At 41.7% G+C, this 23,223-nt stretch overlaps 1 protein-coding gene across 2 annotated transcripts in view; it reads left to right on the top strand.

Annotated features, from left to right (window-relative positions):
• nrp2b (neuropilin 2b) overlaps positions 1-23,223 on the top strand; it is a 119,098-nt gene that overhangs the window by 14,936 nt on the left and 80,939 nt on the right. For both annotated transcript variants that reach the window (XM_037788973.1, XM_037788974.1), the window contains exons 2-3: positions 1,567-1,747; positions 17,178-17,359. In XM_037788973.1, coding sequence (XP_037644901.1) covers positions 1,567-1,747; positions 17,178-17,359 — 363 coding nt within the window. The remainder of the gene's footprint in view (positions 1-1,566; positions 1,748-17,177; positions 17,360-23,223) is intronic.

Below are 23,223 nucleotides of genomic sequence, written 5' to 3'. Positions count from 1 at the left end.
CTCTCAAAGTAATGGTCTATTTAATAAAATATAACCAACGTCTTCTCATACAAAGGTTTGTATGATATCCCATGATATCCGACGAATGTCCAGCAACACGTGTCAATTTGAGCTCGGTACACGCATACAGTCTTTTCAAAATGAACTTTTTGACCCACCTATACACCCCGATGTCCTCCCTACGTGACGTTCGCCGCTATTTATATTTCCTGGTTCACCATTACATGAATTACACACAAATATTTTGGGATATTCATGAATTACAGTGCATTCATTTTCATAGGTATGGCTAAGATCGGTGTACGAGAACAGCCTAAACAAACACAAAGCAGTTGCTTTTAGTTTTCTCCCACAATCAAGACTACACTGCTTAAGATATGTCTAAAATAAGTCATTAGTCTGCAAGCACAGAAAAACATTGTATTATTACTTATATTACATACTTCTATTAGATTGGTGCAGGGTTGTTAACTAACAACCTTGGTTCTTGAGTGTCTTGTGGCAGATGGTGGCTCATGTTGTGCCATTATACTGGAAGTGCTTTGACTTAACAAAGACGGTACTCAGTCGTGTGTCCAGCATGATGGTTTAACTTACGTTTTGCAGATGTTAAACAATGAAGAAGTTCAGCTCATGCAGAACGTCTTCACAGTCTATCACACATGGCAGCCAGCGTGGTGTACAATAGCCGCCATAGATGTAATACAGTAGAGTTGTGTGCGTGTTATGCCGTCGGGTGTCACAGATATATATGAGTTACCCCATCTATGTCAGGGTACATCTGCGGCGGTGAATGGGTGGCTTTGTTTACGACACGACGCAGACGTATGACCGCTGACAAGTGGATCCGCTCTGTGACAGTGACTGCGGCATCTGGAGGGCTCGTTCGCGGTGTGTGCGTCTGTGTGTCAGTGTTCATGGGTCAGAATGGAGTCTTTGTGTGTGGTGATGCTGAGTTGACCTTTGACCTCCACATCCACATGGACACATAGACACACATGTCTTTGTTTCTCATATCCTGTCTCTGCAAACAACTCTTATCTGCGTTTTATCAGCGTTGAACTCGGTGTGAAATCAGACTTAATATGTTGAAAAAAAAAAAGAAGTAATTTTAAAGAGTTTGTGCGTTGACGTGCTCCCGATAAGTAAACAGCATTGACCCCGATGGTGCTCTACACTTGGATCTGCTTCTGTGAAGTTATTATATTGGAGGTTTATCTGATCGGTCTTTCAATAGCAATTTATTTCTTCACCTCTCCTCTTATAGATCCCTCAAACGTCTCACTTTTTATTCCCCCATTCATTTGTTTTTATCTCACCGAGAAACAATAATCTATGATGTTTGTCTGATGTGTAAACTTGTGTATTAACCTACGGAAAAATATTCAATAATCTTAACAAAGCTTTCATCTTCCAGCTTATGGAGCTTTCCATATATTACACAATGTGATTTAATGGATCAAAGCCACAGAAATTTTTTTTTTTTTCTGCAGCTATTCTTGACTTCTTCTAACTTGAGAGGTTGTGAATTTGACTTTCTGTCTCTCTCTCTCTCTCTCCATCCAGCGTCTGAGCCCTGCGGTGGCTTTTTAGATGCCAGCGATGCCGGCTATATCACCACCCCCGGCTACCCGCTGGAGTACCCACCTCACCAGAACTGTCGCTGGGTCATCACAGCCCCCGAGCCCTCGCAACGCATCGTCCTCAACTTCAACCCGCATTTTGAGATAGAGAAACTGGACTGCAGGTAAAGACCGGGTGGATGGATGGATGGATGGAAGGATTTTAAAGGCATGGGATGGGTGGCAAAAAGAGGATTTGGAGAAGAAAGAGTTAAAGAGTGATTTAAGAGATTTCGATATCTCTAGGTCAGATTGTAACTACACTGCTTACTACAATATTGTGAAAAAAACTTCTCTTCCTGTCTCTTTGGAGTTTCTGCCTCCACCAGCCTGTCTCTGAGTGAGAGTTTCTGTATTTGGTGAACTTCAGCCCACTCTCCTCCTGTTTCTCTGGCTTTAGCTATCCCATAATAATCACTCAGGGACCTCCCTCGGTCCCCTGTCTCTAATTATCAAAGTCTAATTGCAACACGTTTGCTGTTCCAGGATGGTTTTTCACACTTTGAGAGGAAGAGTTAACACAGATTAGAGGATTTGGTGTCCATCATTGTTTTTTGGGCTGTTTGGCTTTGGCTGCATGGTGTAAGGCTGGAAGAAAGGCAGGCAGTTCTGCAGCATGAAATGAAAATACGGCACGCAGAGATCAAGAAAAGCAAACAGGCATGCTGGGAAATCCTGGGAAAGTGCTGGCAGAGAGGTACCACACCAGTGAAGAATCACATTAAGATCACTGAAGTGAGGAGGATAGTAAAAATCAAGTTTTTATAGGTTACAAAGTACTTTAAAGAGGAATATGAAAGAATGTTAAGACATTAAAAACTTTTGTTTTATTTGTAGAGCCAAATTTACATGTAGTACAAAGCCTCACTGGGCTTTTTGTTAAATGAATGCAGCTGCAGCTCATATAATGGCAATTATGCTAAAAACAATATGATTACAAGTCCAATATTTATAAAACCAACTAAATAAGTGAAACGAAAAATAATTAGATGACACATTTGACTCTCTGAGCAAAGCTGAAGCATTTTTTTAATTTTCAAAATAATTTGGAAAGATGCTCAGAAGGGGGAGCTACTAGTTATCTGAGCAGAAGACATGCACACAAAACACTAAAACATCTACATGTTTTTATGAAGTCTTCTTGCCTTACTGTAATTGAAACTACTCCTACACATAGTAGAGGGGAGAATCTAATGGCCCCTATGAGCCACAGATACAAACCCACTGACTCAGGCTAGAGGGCAGAAACACACACACTTACACTTTTCCCCCCTCTCCTGTTATTTCTCTGTTCCGGTGCTTTCCCCTCCACTTATTAACATTTCAGCCGTATCAATTATAGATGGGTGAATTTCCCCACTCAGATGTACCAAAATCATTTGGTCAGACATTTCTTTGTTGGAATTGAAGCATCAATATTTCACCGGCTGGCTGTTTGTTGAAAGGCTGAAAGGTTGAGAAGGCCCGCTGTGCTCTGCCCTGCTCTGTTCTGCTTTACTCTCGCACTGTGCTGCTGTGGAAATGAAAAAAGCATACTCCTCTGTCTCCACTGTCTTCGTCTTATTTCAGTTTTACTCTACAGTTCTTATCCTCGGATCAGTTTTATTAGATGCTCTCTCTCTTTCCCTTCTCTGTTTACCCACACTCCCCCTATCCTGCATGCATCCATTTAAAGTCCAGTAGTTTCCCAGGAGGAGAGAATCTGGTTGAAACAACTCTGATTTATTTATTATGCCACACACAGTACAGTATGTGTGTATTTGTGGTTGTTCTATATTATTCTTTGGTTCAGTTTGCTTCCAGTAATGACAAGTTAACATTTTTTGAGAAGTAATTGTTAAACCATGCCAGTAAAGGCCCTGACACACCAAGCCGACGGTCGACCGTCGGACAGTTTGGGGTCGTCGGTGAGCGTCTGTCACCCTAGTTTTTGCGGTGTGTCTCGCACCGTTGGCTCTAGTCTGCCCGTGTTGGAGGTTTTTTGGCCGGTCAGCACGTTGAAGCCTGTCGGTGAAAGAAATCACTTTGATTGGCTGTTCAGCATAAACCAATCAGTGCACAAGAAGAAAAACGGAAGTGTGGAAAGCAAGCCAACGAGTAAAGTCAAGAGGAAAAACACAGAAGGCTCTCCTCATTTTTCAGCTATATATCATCTGATCATTCCAACACACAGATATTTTCACAACAACATGGCCATCTGGAATGAAGCTAAGTGGTGAGTGAGAGTGATGTGAAAATGGTTGGTAAACGCTGCTTTGTTTCGTGTACGTATCATAACAACGGCTTGTATATCCGCCGTCCTCGGTCTTCCGGTTTCCCTTTTTGAATGACGGATATAGACTACCGCCACCTGCTGGTGCAGAGAGTTATTTCCTCTCACGCAGGCGCAGAACGTACGTGATAACTGACCGTCAGCTGTCATCTTTGCGGTGTGTTCAAATACAACTTGTCAGCCAAGACAAAAGCGACGTGAGGCGACGCAACGGTCGGCCTTCATCTCCGCTTGTTCTCTGATGCCGGCTTGGTGTGTCCGGGCCTTAAGAGTGAGGTATTTGCAGTGTTGGTGGTAACATCTCCAGTCTAATAGGCTGTTATTTACAAGTGTCCTCCAGTGTGGAGCTATTTAAGTCTACAGGCGCCCAACGCCTGGCGTGTGTGTGTTTGTGTGTGTGTGTGCAGGGGTAGGCTGAAATTGAGCTGTTAGGTTCAGAGGGCAAAGAGGCCAAGGAGACGAAGCGGAGGGTGCGTGTGCGTGTCTGCGGGGGGGCAGACGTACGAGGTCAGCCAGTGATTGTCAGCAACACACACACATACCAGTGTCTCCGTCTCATGTCAAATGTTGTTTGACCCTCTTTTTTATCTCTTTCTCTAATTTTATATTTAATATTTTTTTCTCAAATCATCAGATTCTTTTAATATGGCCGTAGGAAAATGATGTTTCTTTTCTCAAGCGTGTAAACTTCACAACAATCTTTGAGAAACAGAAAACTGATGTTAATCTTCAGTTCACGGAGAGGAGAGCACACACACTCATCTTGTTGAGACAAAGGAGTCATCTGTTTGTAGACAAAGACTACATTATGAACAGGCAATATGGTTCCTCTGTATCTCTTCATCACATAAATAAAAACTCATGATACGGGTGCATCTGTACACACAAACAGCGCTGTTATGAATCTGCATGCCCCGGTCAGACGGGGGCTTGTTTTATTATGTCACTGCGCTGGAGCAATCTCATCTACTATGCTCCTGATTGCAATTTAAGATGGTAATCTGTAATCCATAACGTATCACATTTTGTCAAGCACGCTGCCGGCTCCGCAGGCAAAAATCGATGGAGGTGTGGTCGGACAGAGAGAGATGTTTTCATTAAGATTCATATACAGTAGCAATTTAACAGCTGGAGGGAGTGAGAGAGGGATGAAAAGAAAGCTTGTGCCTCCGCTAAGACCAGTATAGACATGGCCAATCATGATGCACCATGACTTCCTGTTTCCCTTCACATGACCGGCATCATGGTACTACATTAGTCCATCACTGGTGGCAGGTTTCAGTTGTCACCCAACAGCTGTAGCGTTAGCGTGATTCAAGGCTGAAAACCACATGATGGACTGGAGCACGGACAGATGAGACTCTGTCTGGGTATAGGCACTTCACAACCATACTTTTGTTTTTTACGCCCAGCTTCATTTGCAGTTACAGTTGATGAAAGTTATGTGCAACTGTTAAAGAAAACTTTATTTCATCTGAAAGAGCCTTATGTGTGGTGTGACTTTTATTAGTTAACACACGGAAGCCGTCGACTTCAGTGTGCTCTGAGGAGAACTAAATCAGAGAGAGCGTGTGTTTACACTGGAAAGTCTCTCACAACTCCTTTCTGCTTCTAATTTATTTCCAACCATCACTTTCACTGTATCACTGTAAGCGCAAGGTTTAGTCAGTAACTTGATGGAATAGTTTGACATTTTGGGAAAATATGCTTATTTGCTTTCGTGCCGAGAGTCAGATGAGAAGATTGATACCACTCTCACGTCTGAGAGTAGTATCGATCTCCTCTAACTCTTGCAAATGAGTGTGTTTTTCCAAAATGTCAAATTATTGTTTTAACACTGCAAATGACAATAAGACATCAACAGTTTAAACCCAAGACTACACAGCAACAAGTCCCCCATTTTGAATGTTATCAGCTGATTGAATGTGCGTTATCAGTGCTTACCACAACCATTCTAATGCTTTAGACGGGCCAACCTGCACATTGGGAAAGTGAAACAAAAAAACTTTAGTTTTAGGCAATAGAAACGACTTGGTATGGTTTAGGAAAAGATCGTGGTTTGGGTTCAAATAAGTACTACATTAATGACATCACAAAACTACGGTAAAATAAGTAAATAAATACGTTTTCACACAGAACACAAACAGCGGTTTCACGGATAAAAGTCCTGTATTTGTTTTACCCATCCATCGCCCCAGACCACCACCCAGAAATGTTCTTTATACTACATCAACCGGACTTCCACCTCCCGTCGTAATTACTACGGCCAGTAGAGGTCATCTTCTTGTATTTGTATCGGTGATCAGCCATGTGAATAGATTATAACGGCCTTCTGAACCTACTAGTATGTGTAGCAGGCCCCTTCTAACCCATATATGAGGCTGATAACTGCTGATAATGCCCATTCAATTGGCTGATAACATCCAAACTGGTGAACAAATCCAGTTGACAGTATTTCTAAATATATTTCTTTTCTCTTGGAGCTCTTCAAGAATGTATTGGCGAGAAAAGCCACTTAATTTTAGTTTTTTACTTATTTGTATAATAGAGGAAACCACCTCTCTTTAATGATGAATATTTATGATGCAAATTAATCTCGTCCATGTGGCAACTGCCAAGATAGTTAAGGTCAAAAAACTGCTACAGAATCCTTTTTTTTTTTTTATAGTATGTAGCCTTTTGCACCAGCGGTTAGTTGTGTGCTTCACATTTTCCCCTTAGCTCACTGCACTGCTCTGTCTCAGAAAGCAAGATCTCTATTTGGAGTGTTTGGAAAGAACACACACACACACAGCTGCTGAGGGAAAAGTGCAGCGTCAGGGTCCGTTGAGGGCAGGCTCAAATCATCCTGACAGCTACCTCCTCTCTCTCTCTCTCCTCTCCTCTTTCCTCCTGGCTCTCTCCCTCTCCTCTCCCCTCCATTCATCTCACCCTTCCTCACCTCTCCCGCCCCCTCACCACCGCCCAATGGACCCCATCTATCATCTTTCATCTGCTCTTGCGCCTTCCCCCGTCCCACCTCCTTTTCCCCTCCGCCTCCCTGCACACCTCCTTCTTCATCACCTCTCCTTCCATCTAATGTCTCCCCCTCTTTCCTTCCCTTCCCTCCTTCACATCTCCTCACCTTCATCCTTCCGCAGTGTGCCAATCTTTTATAGGCCAAATCATTATTCAGCATTGCATATGAGAAAACACAGGCAGAGAGCCAAATGCCACACTCCCTGTCTTTCTCTTTCTCTCTTATTTCCTCATATCCCTCTCCTCCCTCTTTAAAATGCATATATTCTTCTCTCTTTATCATTTATAGACCTTTCTTTCCTCAACCTATATCTGTCTTCATCCTCTTTTATCCTCCAGCCTCTGTCTATCCATCACTTAAATCCCCTTTCTATATATGTCTGTCTCTTATTCTCATCCTCTCCTCATTCTCCTCCTTCTCCAGGCTTCCTTTACCTCACAGCACACCCAAGTCAGATGCTGTCTGTAATATTAAAACACACATGCAGCTCACATACGTATGTACGCTTGCATAAACAAGAGAGACAATAGAGGTATGATCAGCTTTTTGGCTTTAAAGTAAACTCATAAAAGCACAACATCAGACGGGCACGTAGGCAGTTTCACGGTTATGTGGCTTACACAATAAGTGTGGAGTAAAGCAGTGAGTTAAGAAGTGATTTATATGACAGAGAAGCTGCAGTCAACGATAATGGTTTCACTAATGATTTAGACCTTGTCTTTGTACTCTGCCTCAATCAATCATTTAACTTCATGCTAGGTCTAGTTTCTCTTCTCTTCTCTTCTCTTCTCTTCTCGTCTTCTTAATCTCCTCTGCTCTCAAAGTATTCTCATACAACGGTTTGTAGATCTTAAGAAAAAGTTATTCCTCCTTTTTCATTCGTTTTCCTACGAATGTCCAGCAACGCGTGTCAATTTTACGTTCGTTACATTCGAACAGTTGTTTCAAAATAAACTTTTGTCTTCACAGGAAACAACTTCCTTAGGTTTAGGCAACAAAACTGCTTATTTAGGCTCAGGAAAATATCGTAGTTTGACTCAAAATAACTCCGGAAGTGGCGTTACTTAAAGGACCAGTGGGTAACAATTAGGAAGATTTATTGTCAGAAATGGAATATAATATTAATAAGTATGTTTTCTATAGTGTATAATCACTTGATAATAATAGTCTTTGTGATTTTGTTAACTTAGAATGAGCTATTTATATCTAAATAGCGAGCGAGTCCTCTTCATGGAGTCCTCCATGTTGCACCGCCATGTTTCAGAACGGACAAAACAAACTCTGTTAACATTTCCCGCTTGGGCCGGAGTCGATAATGTTCCCGTCGCCGCCACTCTCTCTCTCTTGCTTCACCACTCACTTCCCACATACACTCAATCTCTACACACTGGCACTGCTCCATCTGGCTCTGAAGAAAGACATTCACGTTTTCGCGTCGGCCACCGTAGCTCTCCAACACGCTTGGCACACAGGAGAGGAGAGGCCTCAGCAAGTATATGAACCTTGTAAAACATACTCTACTTATAAAGTACATGCATTGTTATAGAAATCTTGGAATACTTGATCATCTGCACACATACAGACACACCTGACCAGCAGGTGGAAGTCCTGGGGACATGACCAAGAGCGGAGCAAAAGGTAGAGTGATGTGATGTGACAATGGCCTCAGGGCAGACGGTGAAACAAGAGGAAGTTGAGGGGGAGAGATGAAGAGACTATATGACAGAGAGAGGAGCAGCATTTGGTGTGACAGTGGATGTTCGGTTACCAGCTGTGGGCGTTTAGCAGCTGCCTGCATGTTTGAGTTAACATCACAGCGACTCTACCAGCAGGAGAGCCTCGCGTCCAGACAAGCATCTCAGCACAAAGCTGGAAGACAATGTTATTAGAAAGCTACATAGAGAGGAGGGGAGAGAACATCCTGGGACCCAGATGTGCCTTACAGTACAGTTTAGGCTGCTGATAAATCAGAATTCCTTTTAGGAAGATTACATAGATGCTTAAGTAGGGATGCAAACCTTTTACCTCCTATAGTTGTTGCAGGGAGAGGTGTCTTGCTGATTACGCACCTGACTCGACTGTTATCGGGCCGTTAAATTGGCGTTATCAGTCGCTACAAGCACCATAGATGTGGGTCATTAGGGCCCTACTACGCCTACTATGTTGTAAAAGTGAAAACGAAACTTAAAAGCTCCATGTTCTACACGTTCTTCTCAACTTGAAATGAAATGTTACGTTTTTGAACACAAACAAAAAGGCTTCCTTTTTCTACTTAGTTTCACACGGGATGTGAAACCCGGCCTCCTGGGAGAAAGTCCTGTCTATCTATGGTGCTTATAGTGACTGATAACGCCTATTTAATAGCCTGACAACATTCTAACAGCTGGATTACATCACTTATGGGGTGAGCTACACGTGATAACTTTTAATAGCAATTTTAATCAGGCAATCAACAACTCGAATAAATAAAACTTAAAGAAAAGTTCACTTCAAGTTTACGCTTAAACTGTTGTAATTACTGTCTGTGAGATGAAATAGCTCTGACTGGTCTGCGGCAAGAACTATTAGGCTTTCCTTCATGTTTGTGGTTGATAGTTAAGTCAGGCAGACACTTCCTTTTCTTCCTCCAATTCAACAGCAGAGATAAAACAGCAGTGATGTGGAGCTTAAATCAACTTGAGGCGCAGTTTGTTTCTTCGAAAACGCAGTCAGAGTACATGAACTTCAGACACTTTCATGCTATTGCCAGTTAGAAAAAGGCATCCCCCGCTGCTTAAAACATGTCCCATTTATCAAGAGACCTGAGCCAGGTCCACAGTCACTCCCTCATTCATTCATTCACTGCTTCCTGTATAGTGGACACTCAATAGTTCACTCAATAGTGAGCAGTAAAATTGAGATATCTGACAATTACTAATCATTATATTTTTCACCGGCGACCTTCACATTGAGAAAATGCAACGCGTTGCATTCTTGGATTGTTAACAGACAGTAGTGGACATGTCATGGACACTACATAGCAAATAGGGGGTGACTTTGGACACAACCGGTTACAGAAAAAAGGTCTGAAATTTGAAGATTTGTTAAACTCCAAGGTGATGACTTTAGGAAATCCTCTCTCTCTCTCTCTCTCTCTCTCTCTCTCTCTCTGTCTCTCTCTCTCTCTCTCTCTCTCTCACACACACACAAACACACACACACACACACTCAGGTAATGATGATAATATCAGTAGTCTGATTTACAGACACTCCCTAAGGCCCTGAAGGTCTGCCTGATCAATGTCTGTTACTGTAATGAGTGTGTGTGTGTGTTTGTGTGTGGGTGTGGGTGGGTGTGTGTGTGTGCGGGTGTGCACATGTGTGTGTGTCTGAAGGACTGACCCTGATCAATGTGTGTTAAAGCCATAATGAGGAATCGATTGGTTGTCCTGGAGACTACTGCCGGACACACACATACACATACACACACACACACACACACACACACTGTCCATCTGTCTGCAGTAATAGGCCTATTACTTGATAACAGTGAAGTCAGTCATCCTCCTCACTCTCTATTAACTGCTTCAGTGACAGACTGACTACGGCTGCTTCTTCTCTACACACCTATATGATTATACTATATATACAGCGTGTGGGTCATACTCATAAACCTGAACTAACATGGACCAAATTAAAACACACAGGGCACCCATTACTTTATCCACAGGTCCATGCAAACAAAACATGATTCACTTAATGAGAATTAGTGCAAACCAATTTCTTGACCGAGGCGATAGCTATGATCCCTGTATGGACTCCCGATTGTTAATCCAGTAGTAATATGCAGCTGAAGGCTCTCTTAGCTTGAATCTGGTGTTTTAGCACTTAACAATCTCCCTTTCAGGCTCTGTGTTTCAAATACTATATAGTGGTTGCTTATGAATGTGTAGTGTTTGAAATTCTTTGTCTCCAGGGATGCATATATAGTATATAGGAGAATAATAAGAGTCAGAAACATCAGTAGCTGAACTAGAGCCTGCCATGCCTTATGGGAATTATCAGTGCTGCTGGAAGCTTCTTTGAACAGACGGAGGGCTCGGCTGAATCCACCACCTCCGTAATTGTTCAGTCCAGTTTTACTTCCCTATAAACCACCTTAAAATAAATCACACTGGAGGGATTTAGCTTGAATTGCGCCATTCACATGACTGAAGTAGGAAAAAGTATGTATATAAATGTATATATATGAATCTACTCATAGTTTCAGTTCCTCTGAATATGTTTTTCATGGGGCCACCCATGATTCACTTCTCTGTCAGCGAAATGTGCATGAGCAGATGGCAAAGTTGGAAAAAAAACAGTACAAAGCAGATAATTATAAAAACATAATAATGGAAATGACTTCCCTATTTGTTAGAAAACAAAATATACCCAGTAATAGTTTGTTTACACATTCACTTTCCAGTAAATCTCTTGAACTGCAGTTAATTTTATATTTTACTTAATTGATCGGATTATCAAATGACTTCAGTTTAATTTAGTTTAGTTCTAAGTTTGCTTAGACTTTCCCTGTATCTGCCTCACAAACATATAAAAAAGGAAGACAACAAAAAACATACAAGACATTTAAATTTGGACCCACTTGCAAAACTGTTGGCTAGTTAATTTGTGTATAATGCACAGAGCTGGACGTAAACAGGCAAGAGGCTGTGTGTCGCAGACTGACGTAAAAACCCCAATTGAGACGTACAGTATATTCTGACTGTGCTGTATACATGTCCAAAGATTGCTCCTAAAACCTGAATAATATCATCATATCCCACATGTCTTAATCTGAAAATGCTCCATTTGGAATAAGGCTTAATTTAAAATATCCAAACAGAATATGCTGTTTGGGAAAATAGTGGAATATTTAAACGTAGTCACTGACACACATTACTACAAATCTGGCTTGCTTTCAGCTCTTGTTAGTGTGTGTTTGTGCCAGTGTGTATGTGTGTGTCTGCAGACGCTCTGTCTACCGCTAAGGGCACCCCTGATGTTTGAAAGAAATGTGCAGGTGTAAGAAGACAACTCTCGACCTAAAGAGAGAGAGAGAATGTGTGAAAGGCAATTAAGACCCAGGCAGGAGGGAGGAGGGAAGAGTAGGAGGGAGGAAGGGTGGAAGTGCATCTGTATCCAAACCTTTTCCTTGGTTCTCGTCAGACTGGCTTTGGAGAGCTTTCTCGCTCCTGAAACACCCCCTACCCACCACACACACACACACACACACACACACATGAATCTCTCATGATGTTTTATTCAGCTTTAAGCCTTACTTCCTCAATATGTGTTTACAGTCACAAATGTTTCTCCGTCTTTACAGCTGTAACCTCCCATGTTACACATTTTGGAACCAACATTTGTTTTTTTCCTTCATGTAAGCGAGGAAAAAAAACATCTCGTACGCTGCTTGCTAACGGGAAAAGGGTGGGAGAAACAAATTCAGATTTCTCGTCATTCCCTTTGGCAAGTCTCAGAACATCACTGATTGGCTGCAGTGGGATATGTGGTGGGAGAGGAGAGAGATGATGGGATTAAACAGTTTGTTAGAAGCTGTGTACCTCCTACACAGATTGGAGGAAACCTCAAACCCTGCTATAGATCCATCTGAGCACGGCTACAGGCTGTGTGTGTGTGTGTGCATCATGTGTTTATGTGTGAGACAGAAAGTTAGTGTTTGTGCAGGTCTCTTGTGTTTGCTGACTGAGAAGTAGCTGTGAGTGTCTTTCAGGCTGTGGGGAGGGACACCTGTCTCTGTCTGTCTGAGGGGAGGAGTTGGCAGGGTGGATGCAGTGTCATGTTCTCTCTCTCTCTGACTACGTCCACACTGTGCCGGCTGAATTTGAAATCTTTAGTATTGCCACACCTGAAAACAGAGCTTTTGTAAACAGCTCACACAGTGGATGAATCTGAAACATGTCAGCGTTACGTTTTAGTGTGGACGTGGAAAACTGAGCTTTGGAAAACAATTATGTAAGGTTGTCCAGACACTAGTCATGTTTCCATTCAAATTTATAGTATGTACAGTATGTATGTATGTATGTATGTATGTATGTATGTATGTATCTATCTATCTATCTATCTATTTCATTCTCCATCTTCCCTCTCAGCATTGCTAATAAAGATTTGTTTTAAATTGAAATATTCACAAATCAAAAACATCCCCTCTCTCTCTCTCTCTCCCCCCATCTCTTCCTCCTCTGTCTCACCCACACATTGGCTCTTGGCCACATGGTTATGCGCCTGACAGCACATTAGAGAAAGCTTGAGAGGAGAGAGGGGACAGAGAGACAGAAAAGAGAAAAGGAAGAAGTCAAAGAAAAAAAAAAAAAGACAGCGTTGAAAAGTGAAATACTGAAAAAATAATTAGGGAAAGAGTGAGCCAGGAAGAGGAAGAAAAGGAGATCTTGTCAGGATACGAGTAGCCGCTAAACAAAGTTGTCATTTCACAAAAGAGGAGGAGGAAACTGTCGCTGGGATGAGGCGTTCTCTTGGGGAAATATGACAGGAACTGTGACACGTACACACACGCACACAGATGCACACACACATGCTCACAGCGCAGCGACAGCTTGCGTCATAACTGTGGTGTTATAGTTCCACGCAAAGCAGACACAAAGCATGATGGGAGAGTGGGAGGTGTACGACCCGCATTATGTCAGGAGCTTGTTCACCTGTCAGAAAAACACAGAAAACCCGACACGAACTGCACGCACGTACACAGTGAAGGAGGAGCACACTCTTTTGTGTGTCTTTACACACGTTACACTGCGTCTGTGCACAATAGAGATCTCATGTGGACTTGGCAGCCTTTTATAAAGTTATGAGGGTTCTCTAGTGTTGAATCTGCTCCTATTGGGAGTGATTTCTTCATGTCTTATACACCGAAACCACACCAGGCAGCGGTGTAGTGCGGCTCACCGCAATAATTACATTTTTCTAAGATAGAGAGGCTTGATCATTTGTCTCAGGCGGGTAGAAATTCTTTTTAACATTGTTTTTCTGTTTACTGATTGGCTGCAGGTAATCTCTGGCCGCAATTCGCCGCAATAAGTTAAACTATCCCCAACTTTTAGTTTGGTCCTCTCTCAAGGTTATAATTGCTTTGAATTTTCAATTAGTTTTTTTTAGTTTTGACTTTTCGATTTAATTTTAATTTAGTTTTAGAGTGTGTTTGCTAGGTTTAGTTTAGTTTCAGTCAAGATTTAGTTTTAGTTTTTATATCTTAAGTTTTAGTTTAACAGTAGTTTTAGTTAGGGCCAGCTATAATGTCCCAGAAGTAGCTACATATACATGCAAAATGCATGGTTGGAGAAATGTGTAGCAATGGCCATTATGTTTAATCTTAGTGCTACTTTAGTGAAGCAATTGTGTCATATCGCCGTCTCTTGGAAGGTCAAGTCTGTTCAATTTCTGTGGTTCAATGGCACGATAGTTGACGGAAATTCATGCAGTCTCCTTTTTTCGGTAGTGATGTATTATAGCTAAAAAACTAAAACTGAAATGAATTAATTTACGTTCATTTTTATTTTATTTTTATTAATTTTTTAACCAATATTGTTCCAGTTTATTTTTTGTTTTTCTTAAAGGAAATCGTTTTTATTTAGTTTCAGTTTAATAACAATATTTTTCACTGCTTATTTTAGTTTTAGTTTCAGTTTTTAGTTTACTATAATAACCGTCAGAGAGGGCCTCTGTGAGCTCGGAGAGGCCACCACAGTTTTCAGTAGAGATTACATGGCAGTTCACCGCAGGCTGCACTTTGCTGCTGCTCTTGTGTGTTTTCGGTGTACAAGACAAGAGGTGATAAGAGGAATGCGTACACACACAAACATGTTTGACAGTTGGAGTAGCACAGGATTATAATGTATCTCATGTCAAATCATGTGAAACCAGTTCTGCGTATGTGTACGTTTTGTGTCTATTTGAGTGTGTGTTGGTGTGTATATCTGTATTACAGTAATCACCATTGTGGAGACAAAATTACATTCACACAGCCACATTAAGGTGACTAACCTCCCATTTGGGGACACAAAGCTATTCCCTAAAAGTCACTTTAGGTTTGAGACGTGGTTTCTGGTTCAGGGCTGGGTTAAGTGTCGAGGGAATGAATATTAGTTAATGTAATGTCCTCTTAAGTGACAACACTAGTGCGTATGTGTGTGTATTTTGGCTTCCAGATTCAGGAATGATACTCTACATAACTGTGAATGCATGCTAAGAAATAGTGAAAAGATTAACACCCCTTTTATATTCATGCTTCTTTAATGTGTCTGTAAACACCACGTGTGGTATAACATCCCACGGCAAATGAAACTTCATCTGTTGAGTCACTGGGAGGCCTTCTGTCGCTGGTTTGTGGTGTTTTTTAAAACAGTAAATTAATGTTGTACTTAAAAGCTTAAACTGTATGGAAAAGACAGGATGGTTCTTTTGAGGTTGAGGCATGTTCATTTGATTGCTTTAGAGAAATGTAGAAAGCTCAATATCGGAGCAATTAGAGGCGCTGCGGTCAGAAGTGATCGATATGATGGACGAAGATGTGCAAATAGAGTCCAGCCATAAGAGAAACCCTTAATTGAAATTTAATTCACTCAGCTCAGAGTCAAACTTTATGTTTTATTTCAAGTCAAGTTGCTCGAGGAATTTCTTTCCAGGAAGCTATTTTGGAGGCAGGCAGGTGCGTGGTTGGTATCCAGACACAGAGGCAACACTCCTGCTGTGGGTCTGGAGACGGGGCCTAACATTAGTGGTCAGAAAACATGAAAGAAATGGGAGTAAATATAGATTCAGCACCTTCCCTTTATGGATAGAAGGGGTCCCAGGCAGCCTTCCTGCCTTTTCTGTCTGTATTTTTAGATACATTTAGATCTGAATGCATGGCATTTTGTATGTATGAATAGTAGAAGTTGCAGCACTTAATGTGTGTCACTTTAATGTCAGTTGTTGAGATTCCCATAAACCTGTGTTTAGTCTTTGTGTACTGAGGGATCCTTGTTAATCATAATCCTCCATTTAGTACCAACATGAGATGAGTTATATTTCAGCCTCCCTATAACAGTCAGCAAAAAGTGAGAGATATTTCTAACCAGGAAAATGCTGAAGTGACCTAAATCCACTGTAAAAAGTGGAAAATGTGAATTTCTCTGAGAAGGTCCCCAGGCTGAGATACAACCATTATTGAATTAGACCTGGGCAAGGATGTAAACTAGAGTCATTTGTTCCAGATGAATCCTTTCCTAGCATCAAAGGCTGTAGGTAGGGAGCATCCATAGTTCAAAAAGCTCTCATACTCTGACTTTGACCCGAGTGTGACATAAAGCAACAGACATGTGAGGCACATCCTCTTGTTTTATACACATGACTTGTTTGGCTGTCATTTCTTCTGAAAGCATTACATTGTTTTAAAAATATCATGAAACTTGTAATTCACTTTGACAATAACAATTAGTAATGAAAAGCACGAGTTGGGAATCGGTTTTCCTTTGAGTTTCTAAAGTGCAGCACACATGCGACACCACTATTTCCTTCTGCAAGCTGAAAGGGAGCACGTCTTTTCATATTCACACTCTCCTTTTGTTTGTATTATAATATAGTTATAATCCATAAAATGGTGTTCTGTAGACTATGACGCCCGTAGCAGTTGGGAGTATATAATCACTCCATTACAGTGCAGTTATTGAATTTTAAGATGGTTTCCCTTCCTATTTTGTCCTCATGCAGGTGGTTCTTTTCTTCCTCCGCCATCTGTGAACTGCCAATGTGTCTTCTGCTGCATTCATTTGAATTGTAATGACACCCGATGCCTCTGCTGATAGTGACTATGCCTTCAGAAGTCCCTCTAGCCACTGATAGATGCAAACAATTTGCGCATTGCTTCCGTTTTGTAGCCAAAACCAATGTGATGCCTGCCAGATGAAAAAACTAATAAAGCAAAAACAAAAAAAAAACTAATAACGTCAGAGGCAAAGCAGCTTGAAAGGATTTAACAATTTCCTCTTCCTCAAATTAAAGTCTCGTCTCCCCTCTTCCACAAAACACCTCATCAGTGCATGAATTAAAATGTCTGTACATCATGTATTAGTAGATATTTAGCACTGTGGGTTATTAATGCCCCTGTGTTATTGCGTTTCACTGAAAGGTAATAAAATGGTGTCGATTTTTTCATTAGCTAATCACAATATATACTGTATGTATGTAGGAGAGAAGGTATTTAATGATATGTGTTTGTCGTCTGCAGGTATGACTACGTAGAGATCCATGATGGGAACTCGGAGACAGCTGACCTACTGGGGAAGCACTGCAGCAACATCGCCCCGGCACCAATCATATCGTCAGGGCCGTCGCTCCACATCAAGTTCGTGTCGGACTACGCCCACCAGGGGGCGGGCTTCTCACTGCGCTACGAAATCTTCAAAACTGGTAAGTGGATGCTACTGTTGTTTTTTTGTTATAGTCAAATCCCAAAGTTCCTATAATAAATACTGTACAGTGCATATATACTGTATATAAGAAGTGGACATAGTCACCGTGACGTCACCCATTGGTTTGTGGACTACTGTTTTGAAGCCTTGAGTTCAGAATTTTGGCCATTGCCATCTTGGTTATTTGCAACCAGAAGTGGCACAAGAGGGTGGAGTTAAGTACAACCAAACGCTGAATAAGACATTTTTAGGCAACCAAAAGGTTATAATTAACTTTCATGAACTGAAAACACACTGTGAAAGGGTTAAAGTTGTAAAATGAAAACACGAACAACTCAGACCGGACAACACTGTGGCAGCGACCTGTCAATCACAAGTTAACCACGCCCTAAAGCATATCCTGCTTTATAGTTTATTTGACTCTTAATGGGACCATAATTTAATAAATCAAGTGAGGAGTAGGCTCATTTTCTCATAGACTTCTATACAATCCGACTTCTTTTTGCAACCAGAGGAGTCGCCCCCTGCTGGCTATTAGAAAGAATGCAAGTTTAAGGCACTTCCACATTGACTTCACTTCTCAGACCCGGAGGTTGCCCACTGACTGTATATCTTGCGGAAAATTTGTCTAATCAGGAGCACATGTTGGGTTTTTAATAGTGGTGCAGTCAAAAGAGGGCATTTTGTGTTTTGATATTTCACTCAATATAGCCCAGAGTTAATGAGCCATTGGAACAAGCAGACACAGATAAACAGTACGTGTGCAGAATATTGTCATTTATTTCCTCCTTTTTTATTAAATACTGCAGACAGACAGCAGAGAGTTGACCAAAAAATAAGGAAAAGAAATTAGGGATGCAACAAAAGTCTCAGGCCAGACTTGAACGGGTAATGTGGTGATTACATTGTGAGCGTCTTAACCCCTAAGACTCCAGGATGCCCCAGTATGTGTCATTGTTATATGGCTTGGAAACGTTTTCTTCTTCTAATAAAGTGATGCTCTACATGACGTCTATATTTTGAGAATCCAAGACTCACAAGAGGGACATTATCCCTGTAAATGACCTTCACACACGGACAGACTTGAAATGGTAATAGTTTTTTGCTTCAAGTTATCATTATGAAGTAAATGTTGATTGCACAATGCAATGGCACCATTGGCGTTTGGATCGGTCCCCGCACCAGATGGTTTGTTACACAGAATCCTCTGAGAAGCCGTCATGAGAAACTGTTTAGAAAAGGGCAGGCACTTTTATAGAATACTTGGCAAACTCTCGCCGAAGTCAGTCGGGAGAAGAGCGAAAACATCTTTTCCATCGAAAAAAAGCCTTCAGTGTCGTTCTTTGCTCCACTCTCCAGTTCTGATATAACTGATGCTGTTGCAGCATCTACACTAACCTCTTCAGGAGCCGCCGTTATTTTTTAATTTGTCATTTAATTGTCGCCTCTCTGTTTCGTGTCGTCGCGTCACACACACCTAAACCACGCCTGTAGCTCCTCACAGGACGCTGATTGGTCCAGACGCATTACTTGAAGCCTGACGAGATGGATTCACGTGTGATATTGCGAGAATCCAGCTCCCGTGCAAGGACAGAAACCTATAAATCTGTCTGCCACCGGCTACAATCTCCCGGGAAAATAAGGCCTTTTGTTTGCGTCAACCATTGCTCAACCAAAACAGGAAGAGGATAGTGCTTTTGTTTTCCCCGGTAGCTATCGGTAGCTATCCCCATGCAGTTACCAAAAAGTATCGATGCAAGTTCTTTGCAGTTAGTAATGTAAATAGCGGACAACAACAACAAAATGCAGTGTGTCCTGTGGTGTTGGTAATTGCGATGCTCTGAGGAAAACTGAAAGTGATCCAGAAAGTTTTAAAAGTTATCTGTTTCCACTGTGACTAAAGTGAACAGGATTTAAGAGGGATTGCACCTTTCAAACAGGCTATTAGTGACTGTATTACAATCTACTCATAGAGGACTCAACATGCTTCATTAGGTGACCAAGCGTCGTTTATCTCGCTGGTGTCACGGGAGACGGAGGGAACGAGACGAGAGACACAGCAGAGGACCCTTGAGAGCCCTTTAGACTGTCCAGGCGAGACATCTCTCCCCTTCATGGCACTTTGTGTGTGTGTGTGTGCGTCTGACATGGCTCCCCTTCACGCTGCCATGGGTCAGCCAAAGCGAGACCAATTGAGATCAAGGGCGAGTGAGACAGAGGGGCGCATAGTGTCGGCCCCACAGCCATCTTGTCCCGTTCCCCCTGAAAGCATTCCACACATGCCCGCTTAATTGAGTCCTGAGCCCTGTTCCCCCGAGACACACACACACACACACACACACGCATACACACACGCACAGAGGGCTGAGGTTACTAACACAACACGTGCGGTTGTCGGTGTTTCTCACTTGCTGGCACCAGTCTGTTGGGATTTCGTGTGTGTGTGTATGTGGATGTGTGTGTGTTTTTTGTGCCTGACACAGTCCACCTGATGGACTTAAAAACAACAAGGGTGTCAGTGTTCACACCCTAGCACCCTAGGGAGAGAAAGACCGAGAGACAGAGAGAGGTTTGTGAATCAATGAATTGATTTTAGATGTATGACAGTCTAAAACATACCAAATCATATACATTCAGTCAACAATTTCAGTACATTACTGTTGTTTATATAACAGTAAGTAAGAGTAAAAAAGTTATGTCACGTCTAAATCTAACAATCTCCTCAAAGAAGAGCATGCAGTCCTTCAGCCGTCGGCAAAAACATTTTTTGGCATTGTACGTTTCAGCAAGCCGGGGATTCGTTGAATGTCGACGTTTTTGTATTTGGTCAGAGCAAATGACGTAGTTTAAAGAAACCTGCGGGCAGGAGGGAGGAGCTGGATGGGTCCAACAAACACAAGGCTTTCATCCAGGAGATTGTTGTTCATGTCCCATGTGTCATGTTACAATCAGCTGTTTGTTTGTGTCCCGTGTTCCCAACATTCAGTTTCATTTTCACTTTTCCTAAACCTAACTACAGTGGTTTTGTTGCGTTGTTATGTTGTTACATTATTGTTTGAACACAAACCATGATTTTTTTTCTAACCATAACTAGTTTTGTTGCCTAAGCCTAACCAATCGTTTCACAACGTTAACTATATGGCATTGTGCGTTTCTGCAAGCATGATACGAGACTGATATGAAACATATTCATGAAACGTATTTTTGGTTCAGAAACGTCGGCATTCAACATATCCGTGGTTTGCAGAAACATCCAATGCCAACATTTTGTCTGGCGACTGGGTCTTTGAACTGAGATTAAAAAATTAACATAGCTGTTATTGGAGTTGCACTAAAATCCAACCATCCATCCACCGCAACTTCTGCTAGAAGCCACTAGAAGGCTTTTTGACACTCAAATGTTGTTGTTTTGCTGAAATGACTAGTTTTTCTTGGTTGGATGGTCTCTATTTATACAAAGGTTACCACCAAATACATACAGACAAGATCTCAGTTTGTAGGGACAGCTGCTTCGATTGATAAATGAATCATTAGCATATACTGGACTTCCTCTAGTGTGTCTCTGTTTGTACGTATGTGTGTATTTTTGTGTTTTTGAGCCGTCCCTGGCAGTAATAATGGAGCCATTTGGAACATTCAAGCTGTTGCCATACTGCTAACAAGATCTTGTTATCCTGGAAGGTGCAGCACAACGTCTGGTTACGTGGGTGACTGGATTTTGTGTGTGTGTGTGTGTTATACATACTGTATAGCCTCACGGTTAACTGTCTAAACATGTATCTATCAGTGCTACACCTGCATGTTCTATTTCTGTTCAACCTAAAAGCCCTTTCACACCAAGCATGGCTGAGCATCTATCTCTGAGAAAATTTTAAATTATTAGCTTCTTTTTGAACATTAAAATGTGTGAAAAATATAATATGGGGTGCAAACAATCAGTAGTTTCATTATTAATTTATTTGTATAATCCTTATGTGGGACTCACTTGACCTTCTCTTAAAACTGTTACTGGAACCATTATTATTGTAGGCCTTGTTTACGGAGCGAGAGCATTTTATCAGTACAGGAAACAAACGTTTGCATGTAAAATGTGTGTAAAAATTATTTTAAACTAAGCTTGTTTTTTTTACAAATCTGGTACCCCCGTCTGTTACTGGGGTTTATGTGTCAATGTGCGTGCATGCTGGAGGTCATTGTCCCCCGCTCTCTGGGTGTCCTAATTACTCTACCCCTCAAAGATTAACAGTCTGATCAGTCTGGAGACGGGCTCACATAAATATACAGAAACACTATTATCTGCCATTTAAAAAGTAGCAGAAAATAAAGGCCTTGGACAAACACAAAAAATACTTGGAACACAAAAACATGTACACATGCCACACTTGTTTTTGTTTACGGCTCTGTCACTATGGATACTGTAGTAAAATTCCAGCCAATAGGAACACAGACACCGGAGTGTGGCGACCAATCAACGTTCACTGTCTAGGCAATGCGCCCCCAGCTGTTATTGTGACCTAGAACTCTCCAGACACACACACACCCACACACGCACATATGAATGCACTGATGCAGGCTGGACGGTTACTCACAAATGCACGCCAGCCTGCATGTCTGCACGCAAATGTTAACTCGCTCGCACACAAACACATTTACCTATTTTTGACACTTCGGAGGAGATTTCATCGACTTGCATTCATTCCGTAGACATTTATAACCTTAAAGGAATACTTCACCCACAAAATGACCATTTGTATATTAATTACTCGCCCCGTGTTACCCTGAATTCTTGAAGAAAATGTTTTTCTTGCATGTCTCCAAGGGGAACGGAGAATCAAAAAACAGAGAAAAGTCTTGATGAATTGAAGTAAATGGGGGCCAGACTCGCATGGACAAGTAGTGCACCTGCGCAAGCATGGGACTGTTTATGCCAAAGACTTTTTAATAAGACTTTTCTCCATTTTTTGATTCTTCGTTCCCCATTGAGGCATGCAAGAAAAACAATGTTTTCTGTAAGAATTCAAGGTAACACAGGGAGAGTAATTGATATACACAGTAAATGGTCATTGTGTGGGTGAAGTATTCCTTTAACCACAACCACTGCATGTCTAACCCCAACCCCTAAAGTTAACTTTAACCAAAAAACAAACCTTAAATTTTAACGGTACCAGATTTTGACCTAAATGAGGAGTGAGTTCCCATAGTGCATCTGTGCGAACAGATTTCTGCGAGCAACACACACACACACCCACGCACTCCTCAGGCGGTGTAATGTGGAAGCTATCGTGACAATCCTTCCAATAACTGCTGTTGTTTACATTCTGCCACCTTCAGGCACTTCCTCTCTGCCTCTGTCCGACTACCCATCAAGCCAGTTTATTACACCGTCTAACCAATCAGATCGCTCGCTCCTCCTTCCTCTGGCTTTCATTGAGGAAAGTGGATCCAGATCTGACCCAGTGAGGAGCGAAAGGTGCTCTGTGGTAGGGCCGATGTAACAAACAGCAGAGGTAGGATACGAATGCACAACAAACCTGAACATGGAATAGAGATGTGATTGTTTACGTGGTCTGCAGGTGCTGCAGATTGTTGGTTTTGCTTTCATCACTCTTTATAGGATGTTTTTCACTCTGCTACCTACTGATGGAGATTTGATGAAGGGAATAACGTGACGGATATTTTCTTTTTGTTGGAAAAGATTTGTTTAGATTAGGTTTGTTTGTAAATATTAGGATAAAGCAGACAGTGTTTGCGTTATCGCAGACAGAGAAAATATTTCCCTGATTTACATCATCAAAGTAATGCTGGGTTGGAGCCAGAGGGCTACCTCTGGGACTGAGAAGTGAAGCCAATGCTGAAGTGTCT

Source organism: Sebastes umbrosus, chromosome 13 (genome assembly GCF_015220745.1).
Source record: "Sebastes umbrosus isolate fSebUmb1 chromosome 13, fSebUmb1.pri, whole genome shotgun sequence".
Lineage (NCBI taxonomy): Eukaryota > Metazoa > Chordata > Actinopteri > Perciformes > Sebastidae > Sebastes > Sebastes umbrosus.
The sequence above is the reverse complement of the archived record's forward strand: the minus strand, read 5'-3'. Positions and strand labels throughout refer to the sequence as shown.